We start from the raw sequence: 13,035 nt of genomic DNA, 5'->3' as shown, positions 1-13,035 counted from the left end.
ACGGTAAGGTTGCTTCCTCATTCTGACCCGAATGTTGCCTTGTTTACCACAGTGCATCCTCCGCGGGCCCACCCGTGGAACAGTGGCTCAATTGTTGTTGTTGTTGCTGTTGTTGAGAGCGTTAGCGTGTAAAATCTCCGGCGGCCACTCTGGATCCGCGGATAAAAAGTCCTAAAGTTGTTATTTCAGGGAAATTCTTATCCACGAGTGCATCAGGGCCGTAGGAGATCACTGCCAATGATTTTTTGGCGGACATAAATAAAAAACGGGAAAAAATACAAATATGTGTGCAGTCGACATGGAGCCCCCGCACAGGTGGCCGCAAACGGCGGCGCCACGATCTCATATATTATGAGGCCGAACGGTCTGACAGGCAGGGGGCAACACAGATTTTGGGGAGTCGGCTGTCGCCCGGACAGCTCAAAGTCGGGCGGTGGGAGTATGTGGCGGACCAAGGAGCGTGGTTAAGCCACGGCTGCAGACGGCAGCATGGCTTCATCACCCAGCTGCCTCGGGTCGGCTGAATCAGCGCCCGCGCGGTGCTGTCTGGTCCGACTCGGAGCAGGGAGCTTTCTTAGTGTTTGTCTGTCTTGCAGAGCGGATCGGCGCACAGGCTCATCAGCCTTCACCCAATGCGTTATTGTTTATTATTTATACGGTTGGCCAGCGAGCCTTTTTGTTCACTTTTATAATTAAAACTCTCGTTATGTCGGCAACCCATGGCAAGGAATACTCCGTCTCTCTCCCTAAACCCCTACCAGTAGGCAGAGACTCCCACACATGTACTGTAGGGTAGGCCTAGCATGCAACGCCCTTCATTTTCGTCCCCCTTATCATGTGGGTTTAGCTACCAGAACTAAAACATTTTTAACAATCACAGAGAGTACCTCCAGCTGTTGGTGACAGACAATGTTGCACTTTTTTCAGTCAGTAAGGCGTCCGTCGATTACAGCATAACCATCTCGGAGATAAGCTTCCTCTTGTTGCAGGTCTTGGCATTTTTGGCCATCTTCCAAACTAGATCACATGCAGTTCTCATAGAGAACTGTAAGATGATCTTCCTGGGTCTGTAAGCTCTCGTTTTCTGGCCCAGCCTGTGCACTGTATATGCACTGTACTGTGTTTTCCAATTGCTCAGCAGAGAGGGGGAAAACATTGTTCAGGATCCTAATCACCACTTCTCTTATGTTTTCCCTTTTGCTCGGGGACACCATTCACCCATAATGACCATCTCCGTTTGTACTGTATCTTGCATGCTCCAGACACGATTTGTGCATCTCTGCATTCTCTTTCTGATGTGTAACCACCTGCTTCTTCAGCTTCTCTGCGTTTTTTATTATTCCTTTCAAAGCAAGCATATTCGCGCCAACCCTCTCTTTGATTGTGATGACCCCTTCTGTATTTTCCTTCATTTGCCACTCAAAAGCTTGAATATGATCACTTTGATTATGAAATTTCCAAGTGAGACTGAATGGCAATGAAGAGGGTATGGATGGAGATTCTTTTCACCTGAACAGAGTGATTCTTCATTCTCTTTAGGTTCGGGCTTTTCACCGGGGTATCTTCCATGTCTGACCGCGAAACATGAGACAAGTTATTTGGTGCTTCTTATTCTCGATCCATCAAAGCGATATCCTCATCGTAGCATGCTTGTTGAAGCACAGCTAATGAGTAGCCATGATTTTGCTAGCACCAGCCATTGTTCGCTCACGCTAAAAAAAGGAACTTAGATGTGTTGAAGTAGAACTTCTTGGTGTAAGGCTTCATGCATGGTGGCAACTATGTATTTTTATCGTTTCACTGGGAGTTTTTTTAAGATTCAAAGGTTTTTATGAAATCAGGTCTCGGAGCCTGCAAGAGGTACGACCACTTACTGGGCCATCTAGGCACGTCGCCTTTTCCGTTAGAATTTTGACACCAAAAGAGCGTCTTGACAATTAAATGTAAATGCGATAAACTGGGGATGCTGTTGAATTGGGCACATTGAATTGCGAATGCCAAAATGCATTGCTATTTGAAGAGGCCAAAAAATCATAGCAATATGAAATGCAATTGATTGAGCTTCCATTTCAATTTTTAATCCAAATAATTCAAACTGAATTGAGGATTGCATTGACGCAATTGGCATTTTTAATTGCCAATTGCAAAATGCATTTTTAAATTACATGACCAAATTGCACATTTCCAAAATTCCAAATTCCAATTCCAAAACACATTTCCATTTGAATAACGAGGCCAAACAACTTCCATTGGAAAAGGCACTAGTCACTGATAAATAAGTACTAGTACACAATTAATAGTGACTCGTAAAATTGAAATAGATACTAGCAATCAGAGTAGATACTAGTTGGTTTATTACATTGCTTTATTATTATTTTTCCCCAAAATTCTTTATGTAAGCCGTTGCTGACACTGCAATTTCCCTCTGGGGATAAATGAAGTACCTATCTATCTATCTAAAACAAATACGTCTGTCTGTTTATCACCTTAAAAATTACCTCCTGGGTATAATCTTCTATAACAGCTGAAAACATTGCATGAAACAGCGTCCTGGCCCCCCAGCCCAAAATATACTGAAGTCCAAAGTTGAGCGTTGGTGTTGGCTAGCAACTGATGCCCGAACTTCTTTGCATTGCCATTGGGGGGGTAAAGAAAACAGCCCAAAGGTTTTTCGTTTTTGTCTTGCGAGAAAAGAGGGAGAGTGAAGCGAGGGCACGGGGGGCTTAAACTGAACACCCTGCCTGGTAATATATGCAGAACTATTGTGATGAGTCAATGCACCATGCTATAATGGGAGTCGGGGGTCGGAGTGGGGGCTATGGCGGGATGTCATCAGCCTTGAGTCGGCCTCCTTGCACACACACTCACACACACTCGGGACCACTCAGCTCATCACCAACCAAAATCTGGACACCTTCAACACCACTGTGTTTTGGTACCATACCGAGGCAGAACCAGGAGACAAAAGCCAAATACGAAAGACTATAGCCTCTCTCTCTGGCAACATGTGGTTATGAAGTCTATGTGGTTGGAAAGGCCTACGTGTGTGTGCATTTCCTCTGCAAGCACCTAGTGAAGAGAGAAGAAGAGGCGAAAAGCAAGAACTCACAAGCTGCATGAACTGAGGTGAGACATGAAAACAAATTTTTATATTGTTCAGTGATAGTCCTTTAAATGGACTCACATCATGGGTTGTACCAGTGTTTATACCTAAGAGTAACTTCACTATATACTGTACCTTCTTTAACATTTAGGCTGGAATTCCAGAGAATATTGTCCACATTATTGCTATGTGTGACTTGAGTGTGAGTATTAACATTTGAATTACATAAATGTATTGATTGGCAGAAATTATGCCAAAGTCAGCTGTTATTTCAAGTCATGTTAAGTCCATAAATAACACAAACAATACATCCCTAGAACTGCTTTGAGATATCTTTGCAGAAATGTCTATCTTAAAAAATGTAATTATATAATCAAATTGGATGAAAAAGAAGAAGTTTTTCTTATGTTTTCTGCTACATCTCATCATCTGAAACCATAATAAGTAAAAGAAGTATAGACTTTGTGCTGTCCCTGGGCCTTAATTCAAGAAGACTAAGCCAGTCAATTCAAAGGGATTTGCTGAATGAGGGATGACATAATAGCAGGGGCAGTTCTTTTTTTAGGTTTCGGCCTTTGTTTTTGGCCACTCTCTTAATTAGATGCAGCACACGAGAACAAAAAACAACGTATTGTATATGCATCAGGTTAACAAAGGACAATTGAAGCCTCTGTGTGTAGAAGGCTGAGAAAAACTTTCCCTGATAAACTGATAAAACCGATCACATTCGCTTTAATTTTACTGGATCTCAGAGGACACTTTTTCAGTCTAATTTCCGTAACTGTAGGAATTTGACTTAAAAAAGCTTACACACTGATACATTAGACCAAGTGTCCTTGTTTGGAAGACCACCACTGAGTTGGACAATTGATATCATATGATGGATGAAAAAGTTCTGATGCTTGTATGGAGTCAGTGGGGCTGGTGATGAATGGATGAAGATGGATTCCTTCTCCATCTTCTCCTTTATATTTCCAATCACATTGTCAACCAGCGCACTCAGTATTCAGCAAGTCCTTTCAATACACCCAAAGGATTTTAACAATCTAACCAACAATTGAGTACAATAAAAATCATACCTCAAGGGCTCCATATAACTGACCTCCATCCATCACATCGATGGATATTCAATTTGTTTTATTAAAATCAAAACTGGAACATATACTACAAAACAACTCCGTCCACCGCGAAACCACCATCAATACACACTTAACTGCAGAATTTGTTTTGAAGTGCTGAAACAAAGTCAACTAGTCACATTAATGCACATTAATGAATTTTCTCAACCTTCAGGGAGTATGTTCCAACACTCCTTTCATAGCCCATAATGCCAAAACCAATCCATTTTTCTTTTTTTCACATCCATATTACTCCCAGTAATTAAATGTTTTGTTTGGGGCGAATAAGATTGGAGTTGGTTTACTCTGAGTACTTCAGTAATACCATTGCAAATGAGCCTTCCCAATTAGTATTTTATAGAGTTGTCATATAACTCCCTGTCCATTGATCTACTGCTCGCACTATCAATAACAGACAACACACTCTGGAAAATTGGATGACATAACCTTCCCCTTAATTCATGAGATTGAATTTATTTAAGTGAGTTGATGCTTTTGTTAACTGACTTGTAGCCATATTAAATAATGTTTGATTTTCTATAACTCATTTTTTTAAACGTTGAAAGTTACAAAATCATTGGTTTGAATTGAGTAAATGGGAATATGCCCATACCACTAGAGAGGTCTGTCAGTTTGTACAGTGTAACTGTTGTCTCCCTTTCAGATTTTTTTACCGTTGCACAGGTGTAATGCCACCTCCTCTCAGGGAGTGATGGGTAGCGGCAAGACGTGGATTCAGTGGTTTACGCTCATTTATCTGCTCCTGGCCTTGACGCCATGTACGGGCTTCCTCCCGGACTTCTGGTCCCGTGTGATCACCCTGTCCTGGGACTCGCACACGCACCAGTACATCACAGAGCGGGCAATCATTAACATCACTCTGGACACTCTAATGGCCGGCGACAAACACCAGCATAACCGTGACGAAGAACGACAGGTAAAAGACAATGAAGGGATGAGGGAGGATGAGTATAGACGTACAGTCAGATATTTTTATTGAGGAGATCAGCGTAAAGTAGGGGGAAAGACTTCCATGTGCTGAATCCAATAAACAATCACAGAAAAAAATGGTCTGTATGTTCTCAACAATTGCCAGGCCGAGCTGGGTCGCGGTTTCTGGCAAGCCGTGGGCGACGTCGTCAAGTCCAATGCGGCCATGGATTTCCTGAGCTCCACCCGGTCAGACCCGGTGTACCACTTTGACTCCGAGCGGGTGGATGGCGCCGTGGTGATGCTGCGGCAGGCCTGGTCCCAGACACTTATGTCGGTGCGGGCCAGGGAGTATCTGAGCGCTCGTCATAGTCTGGGCCGGCTCTTCCACTCCTTGCAGGTTCAGTTGGGGAAAACCAGAATCTGAATTTCTGATCACTTGGCATAGGAGACAGTATTAAGCATATTAACTGCTTGAATACTGTGTTTATCTCTGGTGCTGGTCTTTTGTTGTAGGACTTCTACAGCCATAGTAACTGGGTGGAGATGGGCCAGCAGGCCATCTACCTCCACCTACTTCAGCCTGAGGAGCCTGCGTTCCCTGTGGCTGATGGTAATTCACACCCAGACATCTCAGTCAAAATCGGAACAACTTACTCTACAAAATGGTCACATTTCAAATCTTAGTACCAACCGTGTCAGAATATGACTTGCATCTCAATGTTTTGTATACCTCCCTAACCTCCTGATTTACTTGTCGGTCTACAGCAATGAAAAATGTTTTAAAACTTCAATGGGAATGCATTGCTAACACCAAAAGCAAAAAAGTAAACCAGTGAAAGTTTTTTAACTGGTCAAAGAAGAAATAAATTCAATAGCATGGCAGTGTTTTATTGAAGTGGCAGCCACACTTCACCGCACTGGACTTTTCATTGGCTCTACATTCTTACGCCAATCAAGCTTCTTGTCCGCCTGCAGATGATACTCCAACCTGCATGGAGTGTTTTAGTATGACCTGTCGAAACAACCTCTTCCCAAGACTGACCCAACAGCAGCACTCTCTGCTACTTACCACTGGCTACTTCAGCACTAACCCTCCCAAACCAAATGGTATGCCCAAACATAACACCTGCCATAACCATCACTATTACGATGGACAAACAGATTTCTCTGAAGGACAATTCAAATGTTCATTTTACAGTTAAGCTTCATCAACTTCAATCACAGGCAAATGTAGTCACGGGGGTGTTCTGGACAGTAGCCGCCATCGCGGTGCCAAGGGGGGCATCAACAAGGACAGCGCCTCGCCGCTCTTCTCCCCACACCATTACCTCCACGTGGAAGCCGCCAGACTAGCCTCTGAGGCCACCGCAACCGTACTCAAAGACCTTCGAGACAATGTAGGCCACACGAACTTCCTCAGGTGTGTTTGCAGAAGGGGAAAGAGTTAACTAGTTTGGCAAGCTGACACAATTGTCATTTAATGACTAACAACTCATGGGTTACAGAGCAAAGCTGATATCAAAATATTGACTTGTTTTCCTCCACAGACTCTTTAGCGTGAAGCAGCCTCCCGTGCTGGTCTTTGTCATGGACACCACAGGTAGCATGTTCGAGGAGATCACCGCCGCCCGGCTGCGGGCCTTCACCATCATCCAGAACCGTGCAACTACCCAAGGGCCACCTGGCACCTTTCTGCTTGTGCCCTTCCATGACCCTGGTGAGGGTGGTCTGCTTCTATTGGCGCTCATGGTTCTGGACACTAAGTTGTCCAAAGTGCTTCCATCCGTTGTCCCCAATGTTGAGTTCAAAGACATTCTGCATATCTTTATATTTGTGAAATATTACATGAATGTCTTTCTAACCTATGCCACAGGGGTAGGGCCTGTGTATGAAACAGAAGACCCGAAGCAGTTCATGCACTACATGGAGAACCTGATGGCCTTGGGAGGAGGAGATGAACCGGAAATGTGCCTCTCCGCAATTCATGTAAGTACCCAAAAGTCAACACCAATGTGTTTCAATGTTAAATAAGTGCTTCCAAATTTAAGCACACCGAGCAAGTAGCATCCTTAACCTCTTTGGTGATTGTGTTTGCATATGCTGTGCAGTCCAACCACTGAAACCTGTTAACATCAAGTCTATTTGCAGCTGGCTCTGACTCACAGCCCGCCACTGTCGGAGATCTTTGTGTTCACCGATGCCTCGCCAAAAGACACCCACCTGTTCAGCACAGTGAAGGCCCTGACACTTGAGAAACAATGCAAGGTAACGGCCACTTATCCTCTTAAGAGAGCACAGGAAAAGGCCTAATTTCTGTGTTTTGTAAAGACTAACAGACAGTACTAGTGCAAAATGTGCAACGGTATACTGGCTCTGAAGCAATACTTACAGCAATTTCCTTTTTTCTATACAAGAGATACTGCATTTAAGATCACATATTGCTTTCAATAAAAAGGTTTCTGTCTACCTAGCTTTTCTGTCTACCTTTAAAAATTCTGTCCAACATGCTGTCTAAAAATCCCTTTCAACAACAACTTTTACTTTACTTTAGCAAACTTTTCGATGCAGTTTTACTTACTTGCACTTATTGCCATCAGATGTCACATAAGGGTTTGGATACAGTATAGTATTCATGCAGTTTGGTCAATACCGTAAAATAATGGAATTTGGATATCCATGCTGTGTGTGTGCGTGCATGTGTGTGTGTAGTGCATGTGTGCGCACAGTGGCTCAGCTACAGGTCTCTTCCTGCTTCTGCTCCATCCTCAGGTGACCTTCCTCCTCACTGAAGACCCCAGTCGCAGGATGGAGGGCAGGAGGAGGCGGAGAAGGAGGAGCAGAGAGCCTCTGTCTCCCGACCGATTTGCCCTCTACTCCGCCCTGTCATCTCTATCCGGAGGACTGACTGTGTTCACCACAAACTCTGACATCCACAGGGTTTCTGCCATAGTGGAGGACAACATGGCTGCTGACAAGGTACGGCGGCGCTGTCCTTTGATTGGATTGCCAAATAATCTCAAATTTTGGGAGGCGGTTGCAAATGAAGCTGCCGGGCATTCCACTTAAGTTTTCACAATATAATACTGAAATACAAAATCGAAGAAGTGCGATTAATTGGCAAATATTGTGCCTAGTTACAAGTAAAGGTGTTGATAAAATACATTTTCAAGTGTAAGTAAAAATACTGTACTCTAAAACTTCTGTAGTTATTACACACGTAATAATCATTGTAAATAAATATTACTACACATTTAATCTCTGCCTCCATGAATCGCAACTTCAAAGAATAAAAATAAACTATATATTTAACACTTGAGTCAAATCCCCAGGTGTCACACAACTGTCAAATTAAAAAACTCCTAATATCCAAGTTTCAGTGCTTTATTCTGAGAAACAGGCAAAAAATAAGTAAATGTCATAATCTAATAAACTACTCAATTACAGTAATAATAATTGAATTTATTGTAATCCATTACTTCCACCCCTGTACACAACAACAGACAATGTTTTTAGAACAATTCTGATTGGTTCCTTTCATGCATTTGCTTGACTTTTTCAAGTAAATCTGAACTGAATGAAATTCTGCAGAACTCACAAACCAGGAGTAACTTGTGCCCCATGCAAATTGAGCCATATACAGTGCATAGTATTAGAAAGTGGTGCAAACAGTTAATACTGCCTTAATAGAAATGGGAGGTATTCTAATTATTTTCTGCTCACATGCAATGCAACATCTTTGACATAATACTCAGATGACATATTTTTCTATCTCTTTTGTCTGCATATCACAACCAAACAGGTCACCTTGCTCCATGTGGAGAGTGACAGCGACTTGGTGTCTGTCCATCCATTTAGAGTGGACAGCGCGGTCAAAGGGGTAATCCTGCACCTCACTGGCATCCTGAAAGACGGCAACATCACGAGTCCATCAGGTAGCCACGTAGCCACCCTTACTACATGCGCAACTACGTTTCTCTGTGACGATAGTATAGTCGTCTCCCTCAAAATTAAAATGACGGCTAGTTTGATAAACTACGTTCTCCCCTACTCTCTCAGGCCATAGCCAGTCTCTGCTGAGTGAGCAGGGCTCTCTGGCGAAGTTGGAGCACTTTGCCGGGCTGTATCGCCTCAGCCTGTTCTCTCCTATCCAGCCGGGACAGTGGAGCCTCCACGCCAGGACTGAGGGACACTACACGTTCAGTATCATCGGTAATCCGAGTTAACTTCCCATCGACCATCCTGGCAATGGCTTTTTCTTGCTGGTGTCATTTCTTTGGAACCTTTGATTTCTGAACCTGGGATGTTGGCGACACCTAAATCTGCATACAAAGTCATGCTTGGACGCTGCTGAGATGCAACTCCACTAAATGTCAACGGCATTTGTATTAGAAGAGTTGTACTTCTGTAAGGTATATTGGACAGGAGAAAACCATTCTTCCCCTTGCCCACAGGCGACAGCAGTGTGGATTTTCTGTATTACTTCGCCATTGTGGCCAATCAAACACACCCAGGTCTGGCAAGGGTTGAAGGAAATCCAATCGCAGGTGAGTGGGTGGAGGCGTCTATTGGCTATTGGGATTTTTTATTTAAAAAATGGCGAACGTGTGTCCTGACCACGACTTGTTCCACAGGCGTTCCGACTTTTCTGGTGCTGACGGTCAAGGGCCTTGCACCCGACGAGGAGGCCACTTTCAGCCATGTGACTCTGTTGGGAGCCAATGGAGAGAGCCACCAGCGGGTGTGGCTCAACTCCACCTCATCCTCCTCCTACGCTGGGGAAGAGCTTGTTGGTCTGGTGGAATCAGTACCAAGAAGGCCCTTCTGCGTCCGCCTGTCTGGCCACGACAGGAAGGGAAACAAGCTGGAACGGGTTTCCACCGAGATGATAGAGCCCACGCATGTTCAGATACAGGTCAGCAACAGTGGAGATGGAATTGAATAGGGAAAGCGTTGAGGTGCCCCGCACTGAGCACGCGCTGCTACGTGTATGGGCACTTGGCGCTCACGCCGGGTGGGGTGACTGGTCGGCTGCGGTGGGGCGGGCCTCCCCCTTGCACGGGGTGTGGGTGGGCATGGGAGTCCTGCTGGCTCGCCCGCAGGGCGGGCGGCTCAGGCAGTTGTCGGTCTGTCACCGTGGGGCCGGGATCCAGGCCTGTGGTCTGTGCCTTGCGCCTGTGGCCCGGGTTCTGTGCCTGCGGCTGCATCTTGTGCCTGCACCTGGGGATTGGTTGTATGTGTGCGCCCCTGGGGTGCGGGGGCTCCTCGTGCTCCCTGGGACTGGGTAATGCTCCTCGGGGGCTGGGTGTAGGGTTTGCTCCACGGCCCTCTGGCTTCTCTGGGGGCTTGGGGGTCTTCTGTGGCTGCAGAGCAGGGTACTTGGGGCTTTCCTGCCGCCGTAGGGTGTCTACAAGGCTGCGGAGTTCGGGGGGCTCCAGTGCCCTTTCCGCTGCTTGGAGGCGCTGCAACATTATACCAACCTTCTACACCAGTATCAATGGGGATAAGTCATGTACACTCACCGGTGGACATCTTACACACACACACACACACACACAAACACATACAGGCGGTCCCATCACACACGCACACACCACCACACCTGCTTCGAGTGCACCCAGAACCCTTCTGGTTGCATTCCTCTCCTTTCATCCCTCATTTACTGCCATAATTATGACAGGAAGAGGCCATGTGACCAGTTGTAGTTCCAGTTTTCCTGGACCTAATTCACTGTTTTTCAATTCATGGTGTCTTCCGATGTTTATGTTTTTGTGTAAATGTGGTTTGTTTCTATGTTTATTTGTCTCACCCGTGGTGACTCTCCCCCTCTTGGAGTAGCGATCAATTGTTTATAGACCCAAACATAAATAGTTCTCCAAAGATGGGGGTTGGTGGTGGTTCTCTATAACCAAAAACTGTGCTCTTGTCATTCTACAGGTCATCAACAGGACAGTTATTGCAGCAGTTCTTGATGATTTCAAAATTAATAAAGAGTTGCATTGCAGGTTTAGAACTTGAACTCCACTTGCAGACTAACTCTGTCCTGAATGCAATGACATACAAATACTTTGTGTTGTATGCCCAGCATGCTGACAGCACAGGTTAAAAAGAAAAAATAAAAAAATAAATTGAATAGGGAAGAATAGAATAACAAAGTAAAGTTCTTTCAGCTCATATTAAGGAATAATGCAATGTTGCAATTACAGTTCTGGTGCCAACCTTTTACCAAAGTACATAGAAAACAATATACAATTGGAACACACTCCATTAATTTATCTTAATCTCTATATTCTTTATATCTCTCTCTTCTGTTCTGGTTCAGGTTCTGTCCGTTCCCAGATTGGTCCCCGGTCACAGTAGCCTTGTGCACTTTGACGTCCTGAACCACGGACCAGCCCGACTCTTTAACCTGACTGCTGACGATGACCTTGGCTACCTACATCAGCGAGGACCTCACAGGTACATTTCCCAGACAATAATTTGTGATTTTCAACTGTCGTGTTGCAATCTACATTATATATAGTGTTGTAACATTGCGTCGCATAACGCAGCATAGTATCCTTTCAATAAACAATAATTTAGTTTTCTTCTGCCCTGTAGCTTCCCTGTTGCAGAGAAGGGTTCGATCCGTGGCCAGGTGGACCTCCACACCCCCGCCACCGCCCAGGCCGGAGGGACTGTCACGCTCACACTCACTGTGCATGCTCTGGACTCCCTCGATTCAAACTACGCAGTGGCCTACCTGACCGTGTTCCCACCGGTGAGGTCTTTCATCCAGCACTCACTTCCTATTATCACGACAATGACCTCATGAGCCAAGCTCATATGAAATATTATCAATACTCATGGTGCTCATGTCAGGTCATTTGATGTCCTTCTTATACTTCTTATACCCTTATACTTCATGTTATTTGATATGCATTAGGCATCAGACTCAATTAGATAAGATTCTGTTTCTGGGACCCCAATTAGATATTGTTATTGTCAAGATATTATGTCGTCCTAACCTCCATACCTGTCTATACTTGAGTTAGTCAGATAACAGTGAGACTACGATCAAAACAGTCGATATTGTATATTCTCCAATAGCGCAAACGTCTTCTAAATTAAATAATGCTGAAATAAGATACAAATCATTGTACTTGGGACCCCCCTGTAACCTCTTGGGGGGCCCCGCATTGAGAACCACTGTTCTAGTGAATTTCTCTGACTTCCTTTCCTGTTCCTCTGCTAGGATCCTGACATTTATCCTCCGTCTTGCACCACAACCCGAGTAGATTGGTCCTGTACTCCCCAGTGCACAAACTCCAGCTGGAGCGCCTCTCTGGTGGTGTCGGATAGCGGGGGGCGCTCCGGTCTTGCCTCCCTCCAGCTGCACCGGGGTGAGGGCATTCTCACTCTTCTCCGGAGCCCCTTGCTTCCGGGGGATGGCCTGGCAGGGGCCCGACTGACCCTGGAGCCACAGGAGGCAGAAAGGGACACCGCTGGGAAGAGGGGGAACCCCAGCCACCCAAAGTCCACATTAGAGAAGGGAGACCCTCCGATGAAGGTGCCTGAGTGGGTAGGGGAGTCGTCTCAGCCCCTGTGGGTGAGGTATGACGCTAGCTGCTGCTCAACCCGGGCGGAGCTCCTGGTGTGGGATCTTGCCGGTAACATGAGGCGCTGCCATCTAAGCCCCGGGCAGAAGGAGGTGTTGAGAGATAGGGACACAGAAACCAACGGGAGAAGAAGAACAATACACCCTCGCTGCTTTTTGGTGCTATTAGGTGCCATAGTGGTGTGGACTCCTGGGCTTTAGGGCAGTGTGACTGTAAATATATTTTTGCGCGTCAAGCTGTCGTCATTGTCTTCACTGCTGGATACAGACACATCAAACAGAGCTCT

General features: G+C 45.3%; 1 protein-coding gene across 1 annotated transcript; it reads left to right on the top strand.

Annotated features, from left to right (window-relative positions):
• Positions 1-4,933: 4,933 nt before the first annotated feature.
• vwa7 (von Willebrand factor A domain containing 7) lies at positions 4,934-12,949 on the top strand (the record flags this gene model as incomplete). The annotated part of the gene is made up of 16 exons (XM_080006597.1): positions 4,934-5,158; positions 5,318-5,551; positions 5,668-5,764; positions 6,130-6,261; positions 6,379-6,574; positions 6,702-6,871; positions 7,028-7,140; positions 7,303-7,419; positions 7,924-8,130; positions 8,954-9,086; positions 9,211-9,363; positions 9,606-9,698; positions 9,786-10,066; positions 11,474-11,610; positions 11,752-11,911; positions 12,386-12,949. 16 exons carry the CDS (start codon positions 4,934-4,936, stop codon positions 12,947-12,949), a joined length of 3,012 nt encoding a protein of 1,003 aa, XP_079862723.1.
• Between the last annotated feature and the right edge of the window lie 86 nt (positions 12,950-13,035).

This window comes from Zeus faber (assembly GCF_960531495.2).
Source record: "Zeus faber genome assembly, chromosome: 9".
Classification (NCBI taxonomy): Eukaryota; Metazoa; Chordata; class Actinopteri; order Zeiformes; family Zeidae; genus Zeus; species Zeus faber.
This window is presented reverse-complemented; position numbering and strand designations above follow the sequence as displayed.